This window comes from Hyperoodon ampullatus (assembly GCF_949752795.1).
Source record: "Hyperoodon ampullatus genome assembly, chromosome: 14".
Taxonomy (NCBI): domain Eukaryota; kingdom Metazoa; phylum Chordata; class Mammalia; order Artiodactyla; family Ziphiidae; genus Hyperoodon; species Hyperoodon ampullatus.
The window spans coordinates 23,640,235-23,663,415 of record NC_136927.1 but is presented as its reverse complement, the minus strand read 5'-3'; the positions used below and the strand labels follow the sequence as shown (position 1 = coordinate 23,663,415).

Sequence of the window (23,181 nt, the reverse complement as noted above, 5' to 3'; positions counted from 1 at the left end):
CCTTCATATACTGCTCTGCACAAAGAGGAATAAAACATTTCTTTTTCCAAACAAACAAACAAAAAAAGCTATCAGCAGGGTGAGTGTGTCAGCAGGGAAGAGAGGTCAGGGTCAGTCTTCGTCAGATCCCAAGTCCCTGTGGTCATTATTCTCAGGAACTCACAGCAGATCCACCCTCACCCCAACAAATAGGTCCTCTGAATCTTGCTATTCTGTATCTTGGTCACCTCAGATGTTACAAATGACATTTAATTTTTTTTCTGGCTAACGTCTCTGGGAAAATTGGTTTTGCATACAGTGTCAGGATAGCACTGAGGGGTTTGAATCGAATTTTCTTTTTTTAGTTCAGCCTAAATAATGTTGAGAATTAAAAAAAAATTAATACCTTATATTTTTAATGTTTTTTTTTAAATTTATTTTATTTATTTTTGGCTGTGTTGGGTCTTCATTGCTGTGCGCGGGCTTTTCTCTAGTTGCGGCGAGCGGGGGCTACTCTTCCTTGAGGTGCACAGGCTTCTTGATGCAGTGGCTTCTCTTGCTGTGGAGCACGGGCTCTAGGCACGTAGGCTTCAGTAGTTGTGACTCGCGGGCTCTAGAGCGCAGGCTCAGTAGTTACGGCGCACAGGCTTAGTTGCTCTGTGGCATGTGAGATCTTCCCGGACCAGGGCTCGAACCCGTGTCCCCTGCATTGGCAGGTGGATCCTTAGCCACTGCGCCACCAGGGAAGCCCTCATACCTTCTATTTTTAATTTTTCTTTTGCTTTTTATCTTAGAGGGATGGAGGATGGAAATAAACACAGGGAAAGAAATGGCCCAGACATTCCGATGTTCATATGGACATCATCTGTTGGGGACACAGACAAACCATCACAGGAGAAGGGGCAGATTTCTAAAATGAGCTGAGAATATGGGAGGAAGAGAGCCTGTGACCAAGACATCAAGGCCCTGGCCTGCAAAAATGTCAGGGCCCACTCGCCCGGTATTCACACGCAGTCTGAAACGATCCGCGGGGCAGAGTTCCCTCACGATAGGACCCACCACCCAGTGAGGAAAGGAATGGCTGCCTGGGGCAGGGCAGGCCAATGTGGGCACAGGGATGGTGTGCTCAGAGCTGTTGGCTCCCCCTGGAACCCCGAACCAGATAAATGTGGGAGGGGGTGAGCTGTGCCAGGATACCTGGGTCACACATGTTCTCAGCTGTGAAAGCTCTCAGTTCCCGGGGTGCCTGGGGCTCCGTGGGGCTGGGAAGTTCAGGATGTGGGCTTAAGTTTCCCAGAGAAAGCAGGACAAACATGGGAGGGGACAGAGAAATAGGCTTCACACAGTATGGCATGATTGCTTTGAGGCTAAACTTTCCAGAGAGAAGGAACTGAGTTTTTGTTGTGATTTAGGCATTCTGATGGTTCGCAACGGGCTCCCCTAGAGAAAGAAACTTACTGCCCCAAATTCTCCTTTCTATTCCCCGTGTGACTGCCGCCAGGGGTCTACAGGGATCCATCTCCAGCCCCCCCCCTCCCCCTTGCTAGTGCAACAGCAAGCAGCCCTGCCTCAGCAAACATTTACTTCAGCAAACATTCACTGCAGCAAACGCACTGACACACTCACAGCTTCAAAAAGCCCAAGTTCATGTCCTCCTCCTCATTGTGGGCGGACAGGTTTTTCCTCTTCACCTGTTGCTGGGGAGCACAGCTCTCCAGGGAGCCTGGGGGACGACACTGTACACATGACTTCCTCGCATGATGGTTGCAAGGCTGTGTGTTCAAGTCGCTGCCCGGGGACAGTACTGAGGTAGATCGGGGAAGGCCCCCCAAGCCGTCTGCGGAGTTTGTGGGACTCGTGCTGCTGACAGAGGAGTACCCTGAGGTCATTATGTCCTTGCCTGGCCCCCTCCTGCTGCACAGAGGGCGCTCGAGCCCTGGGGTCCAAGGCGTCTGGCTGCCTGGTGCTGACGCCTGCGTGTCCTGACGCCCCTCCTCCTCCGGGCAGGCCTCCTCATCGCTTGATTCCTGGCAGCAGTGCTGTTCCGGGTTCAGGTAGACCACAGTGACATCGAGGACACCGCTGGGAGCCGTCACTATGGGAGATGGGGGAGAGGTCAGGCCATAGCCTGATCATCAGGGTGACCCCATGCCCGGTCAGGACCCAGGGGAGCCCAGGGTCCAGCTCTCGGCCACACATCCTGAACCGTGCTGGACAGTCCCCTTTCCTTTACGTAAGAAATTGGGGGTGAAGTGTCTCCTTTCAAACTTGGGGTAATACCCAATGTGACTTAGGGGACAGTAGGAAGTGACAACAAACTGGCCATCTAATAATTTAGTTAATCCCGAGTGGACACAAAAATAGCAGCTGGAAAATCAACAGAAGCTGTCGAACTGGGCTTCCTGTGCAGATGGCTGACGAGACATGGGGACAGAGCCTCCTGCAGCCTGCCCTGGACGGGTGCCTGAGGGACAGAGCCCAGCAGGGGGCACATCTCACACAACCTTCTAGAAAGGTCTATTCCTCTGTCCCTGACCTGGTGAGGTCCTTCCACCAGCACAGATCCAGCTGGAGCTGGGCGCAGGTTGGGCCCACATCCTATCCTCTCTGTGGGCTGGTATTCCAGGGGCTCTGCTCTCTCATGTCTACCTGTGTCTGGACACACTCTCCTGCAGCTCAGGCTGGGGGCCCTCCTGCCCGCTGTCCCCTCTGGGGCAGCACTGGGTGGTCTCTGGCCCTGGCACTCACCATCGCCTTCCTTCTCGCCCTCGCTCTCTTGGTCACCCTCGTAGCCAGAGCAGTAGTCCAGGCTCCAGTCCAGGAAGCTGCCCAGCAGTGTCTCCTCCTGGCTGGACAGCTCTGCGGTCGGCGTGGTGACAAAGCTGCCCCTGTCCTCCTGGAGGCTGTTCTCCCGTTTCCTGTGCAGTGGGAGAGCCGGGAGCTGGGTCATAGGCAGCAGTGTTGGGAGGCCCAGTCTGGTTCTTGGCACCTGCCTGACCCTCCCCCATGTGCTGTGAGCAGGGACAACACAGCCACCCAGGAACTGCCCTCAGAAGCTCAGGGCAGATTCGCAGAGGCAGAGCCAGCAGCACGGCGAGGTTCCTGCTCATCTGGACTTTGTAGGATGGATAGGAGTTCTTTAGGTGGGTGAGGTGGAGGGGGAGGTTATTCCAGGCAGTACAGCTGGGACACTGAGATGGAAGAGACCGGGGTAAAAGGGATGCACACAATGAGGGCACAGCTGGAGTGCTGGGAGTGACACAATGTGGTGGAGCAGAGCAGTCCCGTACGGCTCACACCGGGCGTGGGGCAGGGCCAGAGCCTGAGCGAGCTCAACCTGTGCTCAAGACCACCATCCCTCACAGGGAGCCAGGCTGGAGTCAGAGAGCCACAATGGGGAAAGGAGACGGTACTGTAGGCAGTGGAGACTACCACCCGCAGCTTCAGTTTTCTGGGGATCTGCTCTCTCCCTGCTGCTCTCCCTGCTGCTCCTCAGGAGCCCCGATGGCTGCACAGGTCACAAGGGAACCCAGGCCTGGCCCGCAGGGCTCACTCACCGCTTGGTTCTCCTTCCAGAGGGAGAGCTGAGGAAGGTGTGAATGTCCCCTGTGCTGAGGAAAGACGCGGGTTCTGGGCTCTCTTGTTTCACCCCTAGAGTTGCACACAACTGGCCGTAGCTCAGCACCTGAGGGGAAGCCGGGGTCAGAGGGAGGGCCGAAGCCCCGAGGGGCAGACGGGGACCCCCGCTCCCTAGCACCCACCAGCACCTCTTCCTGGCTGATCTCTTCGTATCGCTTGTCCTCGAATCGCTGCTTCACGGCGGTGAGAGAGACCTGCCTATAGTCCTTGGGGGCATCGTCATGGAAGCTGCCGACAGAGGGACACATGAGGGGTAGTGGGGGGCAGACGGTGCTGGCACCTCCACCCCAAAGGCTCCCATCTTTAGCCTCCACTCACTGAAGTGAGAGAGGACAAGACATTTTCAAAACCAGCCCAGCAATGGGAGTGAAGCCCAGCACTGCTGTGCACAGTCTGGCAGTTCCTCGAGTCACCTATGACCCCCAGGTGCATCCCCAGGAGAAAGGGGAACAGAGATCCACACAGAAACCTGGACACATATGTTCACAGTGGCACTATCCCCAACAGCTGGAAGGTAGAAAAACCCCAAATGTCCATCAGTGCATGGCTGAATAAAGAAGATGTGGTCCCTCCATCCAGTGGGCTATTTGTACAGTGGAAACATTATGTAGGTGAGAGGCTGGTCACAAAAGGCCCCATGTTGTACGATTCCATGTTGGTGAAACATCCAGAACAGAAAGAGCCAGGAAATAGATTAGTGTTTGCTGGGGGCTGGTGGGGAGGGGAAACATGAAGGTAATAGGTAGCGAGGGTGGGGTTTCTTTTGAGGGTGGGGAGGATGTTCTCGAATAGATTGTGGTTTGTGGTGATGGCTGCACAATTCTGAAAATACCAAGAGCCTGTTGAATTGTACACTTAAAAAAAAAGTTTCGTTGGTAAATAAATATGTTTCCAGTTTATCTGGATTGGGGGAAAAAAAAAACTTGGTGGGGGGCGGGGGATGGGTGTAGGAAGGCAGCCAAGCAGCAGCTTTTGGCAGCCTGGTCAGGCACCGACTCTCTGCACAGGTCTGAGCAGCCTCAGGGTCAGACACGTGTTGACCTGCCACCGTCACCCATGCTCCCATCCACCAGCGACAAGGTCTGGGCCCTGCAGGAGAAACGTGGTGCACACACTACCCCAGGAAATGCTGACAGGCTCCCCGTGTTAGCGGGGAGGGGGAGAAGCGGCAGATGGGCCAGAGGGGCTGGTCAGAGGAATCTCTAGACTCGTGCCCAAGTTCTGATCTCATCCCCAAGGTGTAAGCAGAAGTGCCGTGCTCAGAGGCTGCCCTGTGGAAATCCAGGAGGCGGCTGGGGCAATGACTGTGGGCAGGTGAAGAAAGTGCATTAGCCCCAAGAGCCGCTGGGATGTAGGGACAGAGAAGCAGAAATGGGCTGGCCTGAGGGCTCTGATAGGATGACCGGGGCCTTGTCCACCAAGCACCAAATGAAATCTACGAGGAGGAATGGCCTGGCGTAGACAAGCTGGCAGGGGGGTCTGTGGCTCGGGTCAGAGGTTGGCATTTAGATGTGTTCTGAATCCTGGAAGTGGTTAAGTCTCCCAGGGAGTGTCTGGGGACAGGCAGAAAGGCAGAATTACCCGGGCCCTCGTGTCGGGGAAGGGGACACTGAGGCAGCGTGGCCTGGCGGAGAAAGGAGGAGGTCCCTGGGGGCTTTAGCAGATACGCATGCAGTGGGGAGTGCAGGTGAGACTGAGGAGTGGGAGGGGCGAGTCTGCCAGCCAAGCTGAGACAGGAGGCGAGGGAAAGGGCCAAGCTGTGTGCCCGGAGCTGCGGTCTGCCAACTCCAGAGCTGGAGGCCAACCTGTCCTAGACTGAAATTACCGCTGGTCAGGGAGACAGTCTCATTTTTTCTTATGTTCCACTGCCCATGGAATTAGGTTTGGGTTGGGGGGAGCCGCTGCCCACACATCAAATGTTAAAAACGTATGAAATAAGCAACATGGCCCTGGACTTTCTAAATGTCAATCCTGAGACACGCGGCTCACGCAGGGAAGGTCTGAGTGTCTTGACAGCCCTCACGTGAGAGCAAATTCCCCCTGGACTTGCGGTATTGAGGACACACCCTCTGTGTGTGGGGACAGTCGGGGGTGGGGTGGGGGGGGAATTGCTTCCTTACACGCTTACCACTTTTGATGAAGGCTTAAGACACAGGGGATGAGGTCTTCACAGGAGAACCCAGTGAGGTCCCATAACCGAGTGGTCCAGGGCTGTGCTGGGGAGGAAAGCAGGAATAGTGGGGCCGTTCTGACGCCCACTCATGCCCCACAGCCCTGATAGTTCTGGGATGGAGTTTCCTAGGGCTCAGGGTTGAAAAGGCCCCAGGTACAGAGCATGCGTGCTCATTGTCGACAGCGTGGGAAACATTAAGCTAGAACTGTCTCTAACCTCACCCTCAGACAATGGCTTTTAGTCCATTCTGGTGTTTCCTTCTCCAGGAGATGAACACACTTCTTTTTCTCTCTCCAACCCCCTTGAATTTGAGCACTGGCTCCTGACTCCAGGAATCCCCCGGACCACTGGCTCAGCCCATGTTCTGAGTGGCTGGTGGGGAAGGCCAGCTCCTTACTCTGCCCGTGTGTCAGCCTCGCCAGGAGCAGGGCAGCTGCAGCCAGGTGGGCCGGGGCATAGGCGGCCAGGCTGGTGTGCAGCAGGGAGAGCTCACAGAGGAAGCTGCACAGGTGCTGGGTTCTTGGCGCCATGGGGACCAGCGTCAGCAGGACGTCCTTGTAATCGACCACAGTGGGGACCTAGAGGGAACGGGGAGGCGGACATGGGGTCTCAGCACACAGAGGACCCCTCCACCCACTCGGTGGGGAGGCTGGACCTTAGAAACACCACCCTCGGCGTGGTCAGCCCAGCATCTGGCCCGACTGCTGTGCACGCCAAACAGCTGTGGCCTCGCGCCCTCTGGGTCCAGGAGGGCTTCCCAGAGCAGGGAAGCTCAAAGCCATGCAGATACCCTCTGCCCCTCCATGCCCTCACATGACCTCAACTTTGATTCAAAAGGAAAAAGCAAGTGGTCACTTACTCGAATCTTCCCTTCCAAGGCAGAGATGATCTCTCCCATCATCCTCACCAGGTCCTCGTATTTGTACGTGTTGTCTGTGAGCCACACAGCCTCCCGGATCGTCAGGATCTCTTTGCTGATGAACCTGGAGTGTTAAGAAGGGGTCTGAGCACTGAGCCCACTCCCCTTAGTGGGGTGATCACTTTAGGCTTCAATGATGGGGTTGGGGGGTCCAAAGAGTGGACCCGGCTGCCCCTAGCCGCTGAGGGGAACTGAAAAGGTCAGATGAGCCTATCATGGGGGCTGGAAGGGAAGGGGGATTAGTGTCACAGATCAGTGGCAGTGAGAGCTGCTGGACTGCTAGGCATGCAGGTGTTTCTGCAAAACGCACCCACGAATGACATGATCGGTCAATCCTCTTAACGACCCGAGGGATGAGGGTTCGCCCTGCCTTGTGTCAGCTTTTATGGAGCGAGTATAATCAGCTTTAACCCAGAAGGCAGATGAGCCAGCAGAACCAGAGATAGAGGTTGTCTGAAGGTCTGGACCCAGCACGGGGTCTGGCCATGGGAACTGGACTGTCCTTAGGCAGGTGGTCACCCTGTTCTCTACTCTCCACCAGCTCCAACTATCAGGGAACACGCTAGTCCAGCGGCCTGCTGAGGACACCTCCCCACACAAGGGTGGACTGGGACTGGGCCCTTGGCTGCTCTGTCATGGGGACTCTGCAGCTCCCGCGTTTGCTGTTGGCTGGGCCAAGAGAGAGGACAGGAGTTGTAGGGACCGCAGGTGCTGGGGGATGTTATGTGAGTGGGGCGGGAGAAAGCCCTGTGCTCAGAGTAGTGGCAGGTGCTGCTTTGAGAGTGGATGTAGCGGCATCTCGGCTTCTAAAAATCTTTTAAAGTAGTTATCATCTCATTGCCAGCAGCCCGTGGTCTGGTACCTCAGTCTCTCATTGCAAGGACGTAACTATGCCATTTAGATCCAGGGAGGCTGGGGACCCGTCTGTTCAGCCCTCTCTGGTGACAAGACCTGGAACGCCGGGTTCCAAGAGCACACATGAGAGGTGCCGGACAGTGTGTGGCATTTGCTCACCGACGCTGAGCCCACGGACCCTGCTTCGACAGCCACCTAGAGACCCCACTTCCCAGTTCCTGTCGTGGCCACATGACCGCGCTCACTGCAAAGGTGGACCTGGTGGCCCCAGGGGTCATGGCAGGTAGCAGAGAGCAAGTCAGGACCTGGGCCTCCTTCATGACGTCATGAAACAGATGAACCATCCCAGTGACACAAGCCTCTGGGTTACCGTGCAGAAGACAAATCAGTCTCTCCATAGTTGACACCACTGTGTGCAATGAGCCTGTTCCTCCCTCGCAAGCCTTACAGATAAGGATGTTGGTCTGGAAAGCACCACCCAGGGGAGATAGCAGACCATGTAGGAGAAGTCTGCTTTAGGAAAACAAGAAAATGCAAAATGTATGGTGGGAACTGCCATCCACATTGTGTCCAAAGGCAAAACTGGGTGGAAAGGTGGATTTAGGTAAAACTTAAAATGGTCTGATTTGAAGTCAGAGCTGCTGCAGGGGTAGGCTGCCTCTCTGAGGATGCATCCTGCCCACGTGGTTGGAGGGGGTCTGTGGGGAGTTGGGGGTGGGGGGCACATGACACTGATGAAACACAGGTCTCTGGACGCAGAGTTGAGAACTGCACTGGCAAGGGCAGCCGCCTGTGACCCTCCCTCATCGCTGTGTTGCCCTCAGGGGCCAGGGGAAGAGGGTTCCAGCCTGAGCCTGCCCGACAGAGGCCACGTTCTGGGTCCTGAGGCCACGTGTTGGGATGAGCGGCTGCCCACACACCAAGGGTCAGCCTTGCCACCCCCGTGTGGGTAGGACCACTTGGCATGGGCACCCCCTAAAATGAAAACCCGTCATAAGGAGGTGGGGTGCTGAAAGCTTGTTCCACTGAAAAGCCAGCCTGTGAACTGGGCAGCGCCAGCATGCTGTGTTCCGTCTGCGGGCCCAGCCTGTGGGGCTTCTCACCGGGTGCAGATGACCATGCAGGCAATGCCCAGCAGCTGCAGCCTGTACCGGGGCACCAGCCGCCTCCGCAGGTACCGGTCCACGCACTCCACAGTCAGGTGAAGGCACAGGCTCGAGAAGTCCTTCATGGTCGCGACCTCTACCAGCCAATCGATGAGAATGTACCTGTGGGAAGAGCACCATCCCTGAAAACCAGGCCAAGCCTTCATGTGTGTCCCGAATCCCATTCCTGCCCAGCCATCTGTCCCGAGGGGTGAGCAATCACTTTAGGCATCATTGGCTTACCCAGGCACCTGTCCAAGGCTGAGACACCCTGTCCAAGGGGCTGGGAGGCCCCATGACTCCCGACTTTGTTCCTGGGAGGCAGGTGGGCTGCACATATGTGTACTCTGCCTCCCCCACCCCGGGGCCCCCAGGCACTGGTAAAGCCTGGACCGTCACTTGTAAGGGAGCAAAGCAGGTCTGCTCTGTGGACCTGGGACAGGTCACAGGACAGGAGAAAAGTCAAAGTTTATCGTCCTGCAAACCTGTCTTCTCTTTGAGGAACTCTCACCCATGGGGTCATTTACCACAACCCTCCGCAGTGGAGCAAAGAGCCAGAAATGCAGCTAAAGCAGGATTCCTGAGCCTGTGTGCTGGTGTTCTCAGTCACCCAGCAACCGTGATGGCAGACTTGGGCTGGCAGAGCCAACAGACATAGGGTCCCTCCTCGATGGGGCTAAAAGCCGGGCCAGGGACACAGACATCACAAGGGGATACTGCATGCAACATCAAGGATGCCCAAGCATGGTGAACGCCTTTTTGCACAAGGGAGAGGACACGGGGAGAAGAGAAGCAAGAGAGAGAAGAAACGTGGTGGTGAGTGATTCTAGGCAGACAGGAGGGACTGCTCCAGGTGTCAGCCCGGACAGGAGCATCTTTCATAGGCAGAGGGAAGGAGGGAGTGCTGGAGTTGGTGAGGGGAGGAAGGAGGCGGGATGAAGGGGGAACGGGCTGGGGAGGAAGACACTCAAGGCCAGGTGTTTGAGGGTTAGGGGCAGAAGAGGAAGCTTCCTACGCAGACATCTTTGACAAGCTCAATGATCTGACTTATAAAAACAGACCAACGGAACTGTACACTTTAAAATGGTTAAACCTGAAACTAATGTGACATGTCAATTATAACTCAATAGAAAAAAGGAAGAAAAAGTCAGCTGTTGCTTAACATAGAGGAAAATGTAAAGATGCTTAACTCGGGGGTTGAAATGATATTATTTCAATAAAACTACTTTAGCTCTTGAAAAGAAAAGAAAGGTTAAGTTTATGTTAACCCCCACCCCCAGCACACAAAAGGAATAGCAACAGTCCCCTGGCTCCCGCCGCCAAAAGAAAGGCAGACTGGGAGGGCACGGTGTGGGGGAGGGGGCACCACCCCCAGCACAGGCACAGGACTCAAAATCACAGCAGCTTGGTGACATTTAATGTGGGAGCCAAGGACACTGCATCCCCTGCTGTGAGTAAAGACGGAGCCTCTCCAGGGAAGAGAGCTTACCAGGTGCTGGGCTTTGTCTGCCGCAGTACAGCCAGAGCCTGCCCATTATAAATCTAAAATGTATTTGAAATCTCTGGTGTAAGCTTAAAAGATTATTCACATTTTCCATTTTACTCTCTAAACATGTTCTGTGACTGAGTGTAAAAGTGTGTTATCTCCAAACCTTGGAGGAAATGGACCTGCAGGAAGAGGCAGTTCGTGGGGGTTCTGAGGCTGCAGGCACATGGCAGCTGCCCCCCACACTCCCGCACGCTGATGCGCGTGATGATGGGTTGGAAAGAAAAGGTGGTTTTTTGGCATCATTTTTGAAAGATGTTTAGTATGGTTTAATATAGTCTGAGGCTTAAAAAGGAAAACTGGAGAGAGCAGACATTTATGTGGGAAATTTTTCTTTTCAAAGCCCTGGATAACTTAGGCATTACTGGTTTTAGAAAACACACACACACACACACGTGGATCCCGGTGGGGTTGATGATGCAGGGACCCTGTGACAGGAGGCTCAGCTGAAACAACAGGCAGACCCTGTCACACGGGGACGAGACGGCTGTCGCTCTGCCTCCTCATCGGAAGCTCTGGCTCAGACCCCTCACCTCATTGTGTCATTGAGTCCCTTCTGCACAGAGAAGACCCTCTGCTTACTGACAGCGTGGGAGGCCTGGAACAGCTGGCAGACTATCTCGTTGGAGGCTTTCGCTTCCAGTCCAAGCTGGTTTCCGTGTGCACAGGCTTTGGCTAGAGACAGCTGAGGACGAAAAGACTCGAGGGATGAGCAGGGGGTTTTGAGGCTCCTGCTTCTGAACGCAAGGAGGATTCTGCCTGTACATACACTGGCCCACTTAAACCTTCTAAGCCTTCTGAAACCAGGAGGGCCAAGATTTTAATCTTTTGGAAATAAATAATATATCACGACAGAACATTTTAAAAGGGACAAAAGGTGCATAATGGGATATCAGTTGACTTCCTGCCCGGCACAGCGTCACGGCCAATTCCAGTCTTCTGCCAGCATTTTCTTTTAAATTAAGTTTGTTTCTGCTCACCACTCCCTAGTGAAAGCTGATGCTCTGGGGGAGGGCATGTAGCACAGTGGCCGAGAGCTGGCTGGGGGCTCGAATGACCCGGCTTTAAGACCTGGGTCTATGTGTGACCACAGGCGAACTGGGGGCTTCACTGCACCTCAGTTTCCCTTTTCACCAAATGGCACAACAGCAGCTGCTTCGGCAGATGCCGTGATGATTGAATGAGATGCACGAGCACCTTGCTCAGGACCTGCCGGGGCCCACCAAGCCCTCAGTGGTTACTGTCGACCATCTCTACGTATTTCCTTCCAGAGTTTTCTATGCACTTGTAGCAGTGTGCATGTGCATTTGTGATCACGGAACACACGCTACCTTTTCTTTGCCTGCCTAACGATAACGTGGTTCTTTGTGATAGACTTCTGTAAGCGTGTTTTCCTTGTTCTTCCTTTGAGGGGGTTTCTGTTGGTTTTGTCACATTGAGGGTCACCTTTGTGCAGTCTTGTGCACCTTCTGCTCACGCAGTCGACCCACAGGCGCTACCTGTGCCCAGGTGCTTTCTGAAATTCCTGCGCGCGTTTTCACACACACTCATAGGAACACTATTTTATCACGTTTGCCGGCAAAAACTGCTATCGTTAAAAATGTATATTTTCAGGGCTTCCCTGGTGGTGCAGTGGTTAAGAATCCACCTGCCAATGCAGGGGAAACGGGTTCGATCCCTGGCCCGGGAATATCCCACATGCCGTGGAGCAACTAAGCCTGTGTGCCACAACTACTAAGCCTGCACTCTAGAACGTGTGCTCTGCAACAAGAGAAGCCACGACAATGAGAAGCCCGCGCACCGCAACAAAGAGTAGCCCCCACTTGCCTCAACTAGAGAAATCCTGTGCCCAGCAACAAAGACCCAACACAGCCAAAAAAAACAATAAAGAAAAACCAAAGTGTATTTTCAGAAGTTACTAGCTATCCACTCAAAAACACAAAGACTACGTGTATATGACTTGTTAGTGTGATCAGCCATGATCTCTTTAAACGTGTGCCTTTTTGACTAGCAGAGAGGTCAAACCTGCTCCGTATTTTGACTGCTTGTATTTATTTCCTCTTTTTTGAGTATACTGAGGCCCTGTGAACTTCTACAGGGCCTTACTATTCTTATTGATTAGTCTGAGCTTAAACTAGAACCACATTGTTCATTGTTGTATTTCTTGTAAACTTGGTAAGTGCCTTTTTGGACATAAACATTACAACGTCCTGTGATGTGTCAGGCGGGCCATCCCTCTGTGATTTCCTCCCTAGCTTTTAAGGGCAGATGACTCTCAACCCCCAACTTGGTGGGGTGACAAGAGCAAGCGTCTACCAGCTTGGCAAAGGGGGACTTTCTTTGATTTGTCTTGAAATAATGACTTCTTTACAGCTGCACAGGGAGACTGTCTGGAGAACGCAAACTACAGACCCCTGATGTCCTGGTTCCAACACTGGACAACCTGGTGAGCAGGTCAGATAATGAGAAGAGGACAGCATTCCATACACCCATCTGCTCTAAGGAGCTCTAAGTTCTGTTGCCAAGACGCTTTCCCTACAGGCCAACTTTAGGGAGCTGTATAAATTTTGATGCAGATGTAGTCCACAGCACTTAGAAATTAAGTGGCTGGCTGTCTTAGATGCAACGGGCAGAGATGAGGAAAGCGCTTCTGGGCACTCCTCCCCGCACACCCTAGAGCTGAACTCCCTTAGACTCAGTTCCAAACCCTGGGCCACTCTTACTTCGTCCTGGGTGGGAACCTGGCAGTGTTGCCCCCATGGTCCCCACAAGAGGAGGTGTCAGGACAAAGGCCAGCTCCCAGCTCACCTGCGCTTCCCAGCAGCCTTTGGCAGCAAAGTCCCTGAGTTTCCGGAAGCTGTGGAGGCATCGTCCGGGATCTGACATCTGTCAACGGGAGAGTCATCATGCCCTTACATGGTCATATCTCTGGAGAAACTCAGAACCAACCCACAGTCTTCTTAAATGTTCCCCCTGACACCTCCAGAGGGTCCCCAGCTGTGCTTTCCTCCCAGCCCTTTATCCCCCAAATGGTGGTGGTCGTTTCAGGGGCAGTGCTGAAAGCAGCCCCATGACCAGCAGCTCCTGGAGCCCCAGGAGGACCCCGGCTGCGGTGGCAGAACCTTGTCCAAGGGCTACTCTGGAGATTGTGCCTTTGGACAACATAATCCATTCTTTACCCAGACCTAGGCCCACTCACATCCATCTTTCTGTCACTTTCCCAGAGGAGGTACGAGCTGGTCAAACACCCCTGATTAGCAGACTCTTCAAACAGGTCCTGGGCCTGCTTCTGTTTCTCTTCATCCTAGAATAAGTACCTCTAAGTAACCACATATACTGTTCTCATCTTTAATAAAATGAGTTAACTACATTAGAGTAAAAACAACTTCTCTGAAGATACACGATTTGACAACCAACTCGTGAAGGCAAGCCCACGAGTTCTGCCCTCAGGCCCTGCTTCCTCCTACCTGAGGTTTGTGCTGGACTCGGCTCCGGGCATTGCCCGGACGGTGATGGGGGAGGGTTTCCCAAGGTCTTCCAGCTCCTCGCTCATACTAAGTGTCCCTCCCTGCTGCTGTCAGAGCACCTAGCACCAGGAGCCACCACCTCCCCCAAGACTGCTGCAGAGGGGGTTCCCAAATCACAAGGCTCACTAAGTAGAGAGATCTGCATGAGGAGTGGGAGGGAGCCGCCAGTAGCAGAGCCGTGAAACAAAAAGACCCGGGGTCCTGTCCCACTCACTCTTCCTGGCTCCACACAGCCTCACAGACAGGGCTCATCTTGGCTTTGAACCCCGGAAGCCCCCTTCTGCTGCCTTTCACACAGTTCCTGGTTCTTGGTGCTTGAAGCTGCCAGAAAGGCGAGCAGCACAAAAATGCAGACCCGCTGTGCCCTGTGTGCTCACCCGGGCCAGGATGCCAAACAACGCAGGGCCCCATGGGATGGCAGAGGGGACTCACCTCAAAAAGACTCAGCACTCTCCCCAGGCAGTGCAGTATGGACGCTCTGTGAGTCTAGAGAAAGGAGGTGGAGGAGGAGGGGTGACTGTCAGCGGACAGAACTTCCCAGGGACTGTCCCTCAGTGTGTGGGTCCTCCTTCCTCCCTGCCCAGCCCCTCTGTGCAGAGGACCGCTCCCTGATTCCAGGCCTCCGCCAACTGCTTCACAGAGCCTCAGTCCTGCCTTTCCAGCAGTCGACCTGTCTGCAGCCCAGCCCCTCACCCGATTCCCCTGACCCTGGCTCCGAGGCCTCCTCTCCTGATAGTCGTTAGCAGATGCTCCCACATCCGCACTATTTTCTGTGCCTCCACTGCTCTCGGGTTCCTGACTTTACATGGTCCACAGCATATCCCCTCAAGGTTTTCTCACCTCCCGGGACCCTACGGGGCTCAGCCCGCCCAGCACGGCCTGCCCTACTTGCACCCCTTGCCAGGACTCACTTTCTGCAGCTGGCACTCCATCCTGAGGCTCTCGTGAACCACGGCCTTGCAGCAGCTTCCGGACACTGACCAAGGTGGGCGGATGAAGAGCCAGATGAAGGGCGCGGCGCCCACATTCAGGCGCTCCGCGAGACTGAAGAAGCGAGAGGCCTTCAGCCCGTTCACTTCCGCCCGGGCCTCATCAGACACAGACACTGAAGAGACAGACAGAACACAGCCTGGGATGTCTCTGGAGGAGGGGTGTGGGAAGTTCCCCAGTCTTTTTGGAAAGTTTAAAGCCTTAAGCCGCTACAACGTGAAGTTGCTGGTGTCTTAGGACAGAAGAGCTGGGATGGGGGCTCCTCCCTTTTCTTCCCATGTTTTGTGAACTAAGTGCCCTGCGGCTCCTCCCAGCGGCCTGGATTCCAAAGATCTGGGAAGGTAACCCCTGCCGTGGAGGCATCAGATGCCCACCCTCCTTCCTGTGGGGAACTGCTGCTCAGACCCCTGTTAACGGGTAGGGGGTTTCTTTGTGGGGTAATGAGATGATGGCTCCAAAATGAGTGGTGATGGCTGCATGACTCTGAAGATACCCAAACCATTGGACTGTACACACTAGACAGGTGAGCTGAGTGGTGTGTGAATTTCGTCTGGGCAAAGCCATCTGACAGGAGGGTGGGCGCAGGACTGCTCATCGTCTGCAGGTCCAACAGTCCTGTCAACCAGCTGTGACCGGGGTGACCTCTCAGCAAGACGCCAGGTCTTTCAGAAGCAGAAAAATGGCGACTATACCCAAGTCTTTATGCATCTTGGGAGCTGGGACAGGATCAACTGCGGGCTCGCTCCTTAGTGTGCTCAGCAGACAGGCAGGAATTGGGAGAGAGGGCCGCACCAGGTTCTTTCGAGGAGCACCTGCCCCTTAGGGGTGAAGGAATCTAGGTACCAGGCTGGCTTTGACCTGTTTGTCCTTGCCTCCCACTTGGAGCCTTGGCTCCCTGTGTTACTGACACTTGGCATCAGGCACGCTTTGACCGCTGCCCCAGGTTCCTCAGATGAGCTGTGCCAAGGAGAGAAGCTGGGGTCTACGCATGGGCTGTGGTGTTAACTAGGCAGCCAGGGAGCGCTGGCTTGCCTGAGTAGCCCCCATTCTGAGTCTCTGCTCAGAGTCACTCGTTGTCAACCGAAATTCATGGTTCATTAAAAAAAGAGGCAACTCCCCCAAACTACAAAATCAAACTTCATCCATGGGTCCCTGAGCAGGACACCTCTGGCACAAGCTCCCCAGGGGGGACGGTACACAGCCAGACACAGCAAGAACAGCGACTAAACTGCTGACACAGGCAAGAGCTCATGCTTGTTCTATTAGGTTTTTTGTTTTTGGCTACACCACACAGCATGCGGGATCTTAGTTCTCCAACCAGGGATCTAACCTGCGCCCCCTGCAGTGGAAGCACAGAGTCTTAACCACTGGATCACCAGGGAAGTCCCTTGTGCTTGTTCTAAAACGTCAGTACCAAGTGGGGTGAGGCCAGCCCCAGCGCCAGCCCCAGCACCAGCCCCACGAGGACTTACGGCCTTCATTGTAGAGGTAGGCTATGCCCAGCTTCACAGCAGCTTCAAAATTCCCTTTTTCGGCAGCCCTAGAACATTAAGAACATGAAACATCACATGATTTTATTCCATAAAGGTTATGTTCCACCAGAGCACTTAAAACTACAGTACCTACTTTCTGAACAGAAAAATTTTTTGGCAATGCAGCTAAATATCAATTATCCATGACATGCTACAACATGGATGAGCCTTGAAAACACACTTGTGAAAGCAGACACAAAAGGCCACATGTTGTATGATTCCACTCATACGAAATGTCCAGAATAGGCAAATCCATAGAGACAGAAAGCAGATTAGTGGCTGCGTAGGGTTTGCATTACTATAGGGAAAATAGGGAGTGACTGATAATGGTTATGGGGCTTCATTTGGGGGTCATGAGAATGTCCTAAAGTTAGATAGTGTTGATGACTGTGCAACTCTGTGAGCATACTAAAAACCATTGAGTTGTACACTTTAAAAGGGTAAATTGTGTGGTTGGTGGACTATGTCTCAGGCAGCCTGCCTGTGACCACTGGCACACTGCAGCTTGCAGCCCCTCCGGCCCTTCCTCTAGGTCTCAACCCCGGCCGGGGAGGTGGGATCAGCCAGTGAGTATAATGTAATAGCATTCAAATCGCATTGTTCTGACCAAAAGAAGAGGGCTGAGGAAAGTTTCCACAGGCAGGTGACCTGCATCTGAGTCACACACAATGGGTCACAGCTCAAGTGGACCCTTCAGAAGCACCACTGTGACTAATGAGAGTCAGGCCTGTGCTGGTGGTGTGGATGACCCATGACTGTGCTGGAAGTTGTGTGACTCGATGGGTGAGGTCGACAGCCCTCAGTCACTCCCTGGGGGATAAGGTGTTGGCGGGAGCAACAAGCAAGAAAAAAATCATTCCCAGGCCTTGAGACACAGACTGGCATAGCAGGGAGGCCCAAAGGTGGGAGAAAGCCACGTTCTTCTCAGGGTGCAGAGATACCTTTCAAAGAGCTTCAGGTTCTTTGGAGAAGGCCACAGCTCCTGGAAGCTGGCACATGCCCACACGCTGGCATGGTTATCCACCAGGTACTTCAGGTGGGAGTGCACCTGAAGAACAATGGAAGAGGGGGAGTGGTGGTTAATCAAGGGACCTCCCAGAAGCCCCGCTTCTGGAGCTCTTGAAGACAGGGTGTAGACAGATGTAGGGTCTCCTGTTTCCCTCCCCACCCTAGTAGTAAAGGCCCAGCCTCTGTGTACCAAAGTAACTAAAAATTGCTTTAAATAGAGAAAAGAGCCCAGAAACAACTTTCTCTGTGGCTCTAAAGATGGGGACAGTGGTCCTGGAAGGGGGAATAAGCACCTAGGCTGAGAAAGGGGATATAATGCTATAATACCTGCAAGGATCAGGGAAATCAACTCTAATGGGAACAGGTAGGTCAGAAATCTGTTTTGAGCTCCTCTACTTAGGGTCTTGCTAGTGGGAGCACAGCTGGGGCCTGCAGGTCAATGAGGGCTCTTAGAAAAGACTGAAACACATGACAGCAGCCTCAGGTAGGACTTCTGTCCTGGGTGATAGCAGGAAGTGCCCAGGCAGGGGGCCCTGAGCACAGGTGAGCATTTTAAGTGCTAAAGCTTCCACTGCCATTGGAAATTCAGCACCCATGGATAGTATGAACGCAATGGAGGCAGGTTTGGGAGTCAAGAGAAATGGGTTCTTACTGGTGTTCCCCCACTAATTTGCTGTATGCCCTGGTTAAATCACTCAAAGTGAGGCTTCAGTTCCGAAGTCTGCAAAATAACTCCCCGAGTCCCTTTCAGTGCTGAATATTACATGGGCTTTGTCCCCAAAAACATATTCTTCTTCTTCTTAATACCATCTTATTTCTTGAGGGATGCAAATTTCACTGCCATAAAAGGGTATTTTCTCTGTCAAAATAAACATTACAATGAGCAGACTCAAACCTTGCTGTCCTACGTTTTAGCTTTCCTGCAATCAGAACAACCTCAGGCACCTATTACCAATATCACCGTTGTTTTCTCTACCCTCATTTGTAGCCAAAGTTTTTGTTCTGACATTTAAGACACGAAGCCTTCATGGTACAATATAACCAATGATGCCAGGCCTGACACTATTTTCATCTGACAACTTACAGCTCGGACAGCGAGGATGTCTCCAACAGAAAGCCATTTCAGGATATGAAAGAGCACATCTTCAGGGAGACTCAAGATCGTTAGGTTTCGGGGTCTCCTTCTTATTCTCCGCTTTGTAGGATAACAGAAACACTTGGCACACCTACAGTGGATCACTTAAGAAAAAAAATCAGAATGGTCTAAGTGATGTGTTGGAAACGAGTTGTGCTGATATGAAAAGTTACGTCTGAACATGATTTAATAGTTACTGTCCTCTGCCCCAGCCATATTTACAGTCCTAAACAAAGATTAAATAAAAGAGTAGTAGTGGGCTTCCCTGGTGGCGCAGTGGTTGAGAGTCCGCCTGCTGATGCAGGGGACACGGGTTCGTGCCCCGGTCTGGGAAGATCCCACATGCCGCAGAGCGGCTAGGCCCGTGAGCCATGGCCACTGAGCCTGTGCTCCGGAGCCTGTGCTCCGCAAGGGGAGAGGCCACAACAGTGAGAGGCCCGCCTACTGCAAAAAAAAAAAAAAAAAAAGAGTAGTAGTGGTACAGAAGACATCATCATTCATTCAAATATTCAATAAACATTGATGGTGAGTAGTAATCATGTAACCTGGCTATTGGGAAACCTTCTGATTCAGAGCCCAGATGACAACCAGGAAGGGGGAAAAAAGCAGCCAACGCTGATGATGGTTAGCCTTGCATTTCACTCTCAGGGAGGCGCCTTGACCCTTCCTGATCTCTTTGCTTCTATCTGCACACATGACTAAAATGCATAATGTTAACAAGGATCTGTGGACTTGAACAGTCTGGTTTTCGAGTCCAAACTAGGAGGGTCCACCCTGCAGAGAAGCCAGAGGTGGACTTGGAGGCCAGGCCTGTCCCAGCTCTGCGGATGTCAGAGCTGCCCAGCCAGTCTCAGTGTCCTCTCTCCCCACAGGAGGTCCTTCCAACTTCAACTTCAGCAAGTCTCTGCTGACTCTAAGCAGACAACATAGAAGCTTGAGGCAGGAGGAGCCCATCACCTACAATTCACCTGGTTTCCCACCCGTTCCTTCCTCCAGTCCCGACAGGAGGTGGCTGCTCTCGCACCCGCACGACTCCCTCCTCAGGGCTTCTTCCTGCCCCCCTCCCCTCGCTCTTCACCTGGGTCTTCCCATCATCAATTAACATGCTGCGAAAGCCAAGCGTACACGCTAGGCGACCGATCCCCGCGTTTTACCGCATTTTTCTCATCCCCTTGCTCTAGGACAGCCACGATAATAACCACGGAAACCTGAGCGGCGCTCACGGCCCTCGACAGGTGGCAGACCCCGCGCACCGCTTTCACGCGGAGCAGGGCACTCCCGGGCATTTAAATCGCGCGCCGGGCGGGCGCCGCCGGGAAGACACGCACCCCGGGCCGAAAGGCTCGAGCCAGCCCTGCTCAGTCTCGAGGCCGCCCCGCCGCGCCCCGCGCCCAGCGCTCACCGCCTCCGCTCCCCATAACCGTGGCTGCCGTCGCTGCCGTCGCCGCTATTGCTGCCAGTGCGGCCGGCCGGCCCAAAGCGCGACTCCCCACGCAGGCGCAGACCCGCCCGCCGCCCGCCGGAGTTTTCAAATGCACCAGACGCTCTCATTGGCCCGCCCGGGGGGGCGCGCGCCACTGCTCGGCCGGGCCCCGCCCCCTCCCCGCCCCCTCCGGCTCGGACGCTCGCGATTGGCCGCGCCAGGATGCGAATTCGAACGCCGGCTGTTGATTGGTAGAGCTTGCGCGGCCGCCCCGCCTCCCCGGCCCTGGCGGGGGTTCCGAAGGAGCGTGGCTCCGGGCCTGGCTGCAGCGGTGTCTCTGAATCTGCTCCGGCCCGCATGGACCTGGCCTGTTCTGTGCTTAGGCCTTGTGGTTTACTCGGCGGCAAGAGGTCCCGGCGACCGGAGGCCACGGCGTGCAATGGTTTGTCAGTGAAGGTCTGAGCGGACTGGCCGCGCCTCCGAGCCCGGGGTCTCGGAGCCGGAACCCCGACGTGGTCTTCTACCTGCGGGGACGCAGGCTAGCCGGCACCCGCGGGCTGCGCCTCACCGAGGCTGGCCCTGACCTTTCCGACCCGCACCCCGAGGCCGCACGCCCTGCTTCCAGCCCTTGCTTCAGGCGAGGAGACCCCTGGTTCGGTGGCCGAGTCGCTGTTGGCATAGATCGTAATGCAGAAAGTGGAGTCCAGAGACCTGGTGCTCGAAATCTTCATTGACTCATCCAGCACGTTTGACTCCTTCTTCCCTTGAAACGTGGCTCACCCTGCACCTCTCCTCCATCCCTGCCCAGGGCAAGCCCTCACCTTCTCACTTGGACTAGATATCGTCCCCTGTCAGTCCCCACTGTCTCCTCTTGGTCACCTGGGAGCCCAACTAAAATAGAAGTGCACACCTGCTTGCTTTACTGGCTGCTTTCAGCCACAGCTGAGCGTTCTGTTTACTCGGGTATTAGGCAGTGCCCACCCAGTCTGTCTTTCCGGAACCAGCTCACATCCCACCTCTTTCATGAGACCTTCGGACAAGGAAAGAAATGCAATCTCCTGGGAGAAGTGTTTGATGGAAGAGGACAGAGTGGCTTTTCCTGGAGAAGCCGGGGAGTCTGGGTCAAGACTCTCCTTCCCCCTTCCCCACAGCCTCAGACAGCATTCTGTCCCGCTACCACTTATACTCGCTGAACCCCTTCAGGGTACTTGGTCTGTGCTCAGCAGCCGAACACACACAGGAGCCATGGTGCCAAGGCTCCAAGTCTGGAGCAGGAGACGAACAGATGATCACAGCGTGGGATATGAGGCCTTGGAAGCTGGGTGATGTGCACGGGAAGAGGAGTGGGTAGAGCAGAGCAAGCTTGGAACTTGCTCCCCAGATGCCCCCACGTTCCCACACCAGAGGACAGGAGAATCCACAGGACCCCTAAGGGTTTTCAGTCTTCTTCACCTCACCTTTGTTTCCATTGGTTACTGTTTCCCAATTTGGTACTTTGTTGTCCTCCCCCTGCACTGTTCCTTTCTTTGTTGCTGGTCTCCCCAGGGCAGAGGTGCACTCTCTGTGTTAGATTTTGGTGGCATTGGCTTCACCAGTGAGTGAGTAAGTCACGCTCTCGCTCCCCTGTGACGCTGTGTGTCTGTGGAGTCCAAGCGGCACCCTGACCAGTCTCTCAGTTGTCCTCTATCTTGCTCCTATGTCCTTACCACTCTTTTTATTTATTCAGAGGTAAAGTTTTCTTGTTTATCAGGAAATAGGCGTTCTTCTCTTGGCTCTGCTGCAGCCATGCCATCCGTCACCCCCACCCACTGCCCTGGCAGTAAGAGCCCCTGGGCCCAGAGGGGTGATGAGCCACTCCCAGAAGGTGTGAGAAGAGCCCATTTCCCACTGGGCTTCAGGAAGGTGAGAGAACTCACTGGAAGAGTCTAGATTTTTGGGAGCTCAGGCAAGTTCCTGACTGGAAGGAATAAAATGGCAGTTGAAGGCCTGGGGGTGAATGAGAAGGAAACTCAAGGGTGGCAGGGTGCAGAGGGGAGAGTAAGGAAAAGTGAAGCAGGCTGGGAGTCTGAGGCATCCCCCACTCGGAGAGAAAGGAAGAGGAGCCTACAGAGGAGGCAGATGAGGGGCCATGGGGGGCCTGGTGCAGTGGGGAGAAGGGGGCAGGGGACACTGAGATGCCTCAGAGAAGTCACAGGAAAAATGGAGAGTGGGTGTGGCAGCCAGGCATGTGACAACGCTGTACTTTTGGTGAGTGGTGAGGGGAGGTAGGGAGTGCGGGCAGGGATGGTAGACACCACTTTCTCAGAGCTGAGCTGAGAAGGGAGGGAGAGAACTACCTGCAAAGGAGAAGCCGAATGGGGCTTTGTAGAGGGGCTGGTGTGACCATGCTGCAGGGAGAAAGGCTATTGGGCAGGGCACTTCTCGGAGGAGAGCCCTCATGACAAAGGTACACGGCCACATCCATCTGCACTCAGGCTGGATGGTCTGAGCTCACAGGCTTAGCTTAGTGCTTCTCACGCCTGAGCTGCATCAGAAGCACCTGTTAACACAGATTGCTGGTCCTCACCCCCCAGACTTCTGATTCAGTGGGTTTGGGGTGGGGCCTAAGAATCTGCATTTCTAACAAGTTTCTGGATGATGTGGATGCTTCTGGTCAGAGACTCCACTTTGAGAACTTCTGCCTGAGTTGAATCCTGGCTCTACCATCTGTTGACCATGGAAAGTTGCTGGATATCTCTAAGTCTCAGCTTACTCTTCTGGGCAATGGGATAATAATCACGTCCACATCATGGGTTGACGGAGGGCCACATACAGGCTCACCCCTAACATTTGCGTGGGCCAGGGCAGAGAACAAATGGAGCCCCACAAATCCAAATATTGAAAAATGGTGCCTTAAGTTTGCAAACTTGTCAATCTCTTCTCTCCTCCTACCTTCAGAACTACGGCATCATTACAACCATGGTCACCCCCAGGCCTCCATACTCCTGACAGGACATGGCAGGTGTTGTTCCTCTGAGGCTGCTTCTATGGCCAGGTCTCAGTGAGGCTGAAGGCCACCCAGGTGGGACTCGAGGGGATCCTTTTCCACAGAAATGCACCTGGGTCCTCCATCAGGCCTCTAAGGTGAGTGGCCTCAATCTGGCAGAGAGCTGCCCCCACCCCTCCACCCCCAAGCTGAGCTCACTGGGTCCTCAAGTTGCCTCTGTAACCCTTGCAGCCCATGGCAGGCTGTGTGCACCTGGGCTAACCTGGCACTGGGAACTCTTTATTACAGCAAGACAGCCTTTGAGGGAAGTGGTGAGGGAGGCTG

At 54.2% G+C, this 23,181-nt stretch overlaps 1 protein-coding gene across 1 annotated transcript; it reads right to left on the bottom strand.

Moving 5' to 3' along the window:
- Positions 1-1,601: 1,601 nt before the first annotated feature.
- CCNF (cyclin F) lies at positions 1,602-19,553 on the bottom strand (the record flags this gene model as incomplete). Its single annotated transcript, XM_079718980.1, has 18 exons — positions 1,602-2,074; positions 2,728-2,897; positions 3,537-3,664; positions 3,741-3,846; positions 5,747-5,834; positions 6,189-6,369; positions 6,651-6,774; positions 8,669-8,833; positions 10,790-10,941; positions 13,065-13,142; positions 13,456-13,560; positions 14,216-14,269; positions 14,695-14,888; positions 16,246-16,313; positions 17,247-17,353; positions 18,398-18,552; positions 19,167-19,222; positions 19,429-19,553. The coding sequence occupies 18 exons, from the start codon at positions 19,551-19,553 to the stop codon at positions 1,602-1,604; spliced, it is 2,529 nt and encodes an 842-aa protein (XP_079575106.1).
- Positions 19,554-23,181: the final 3,628 nt, after the last annotated feature.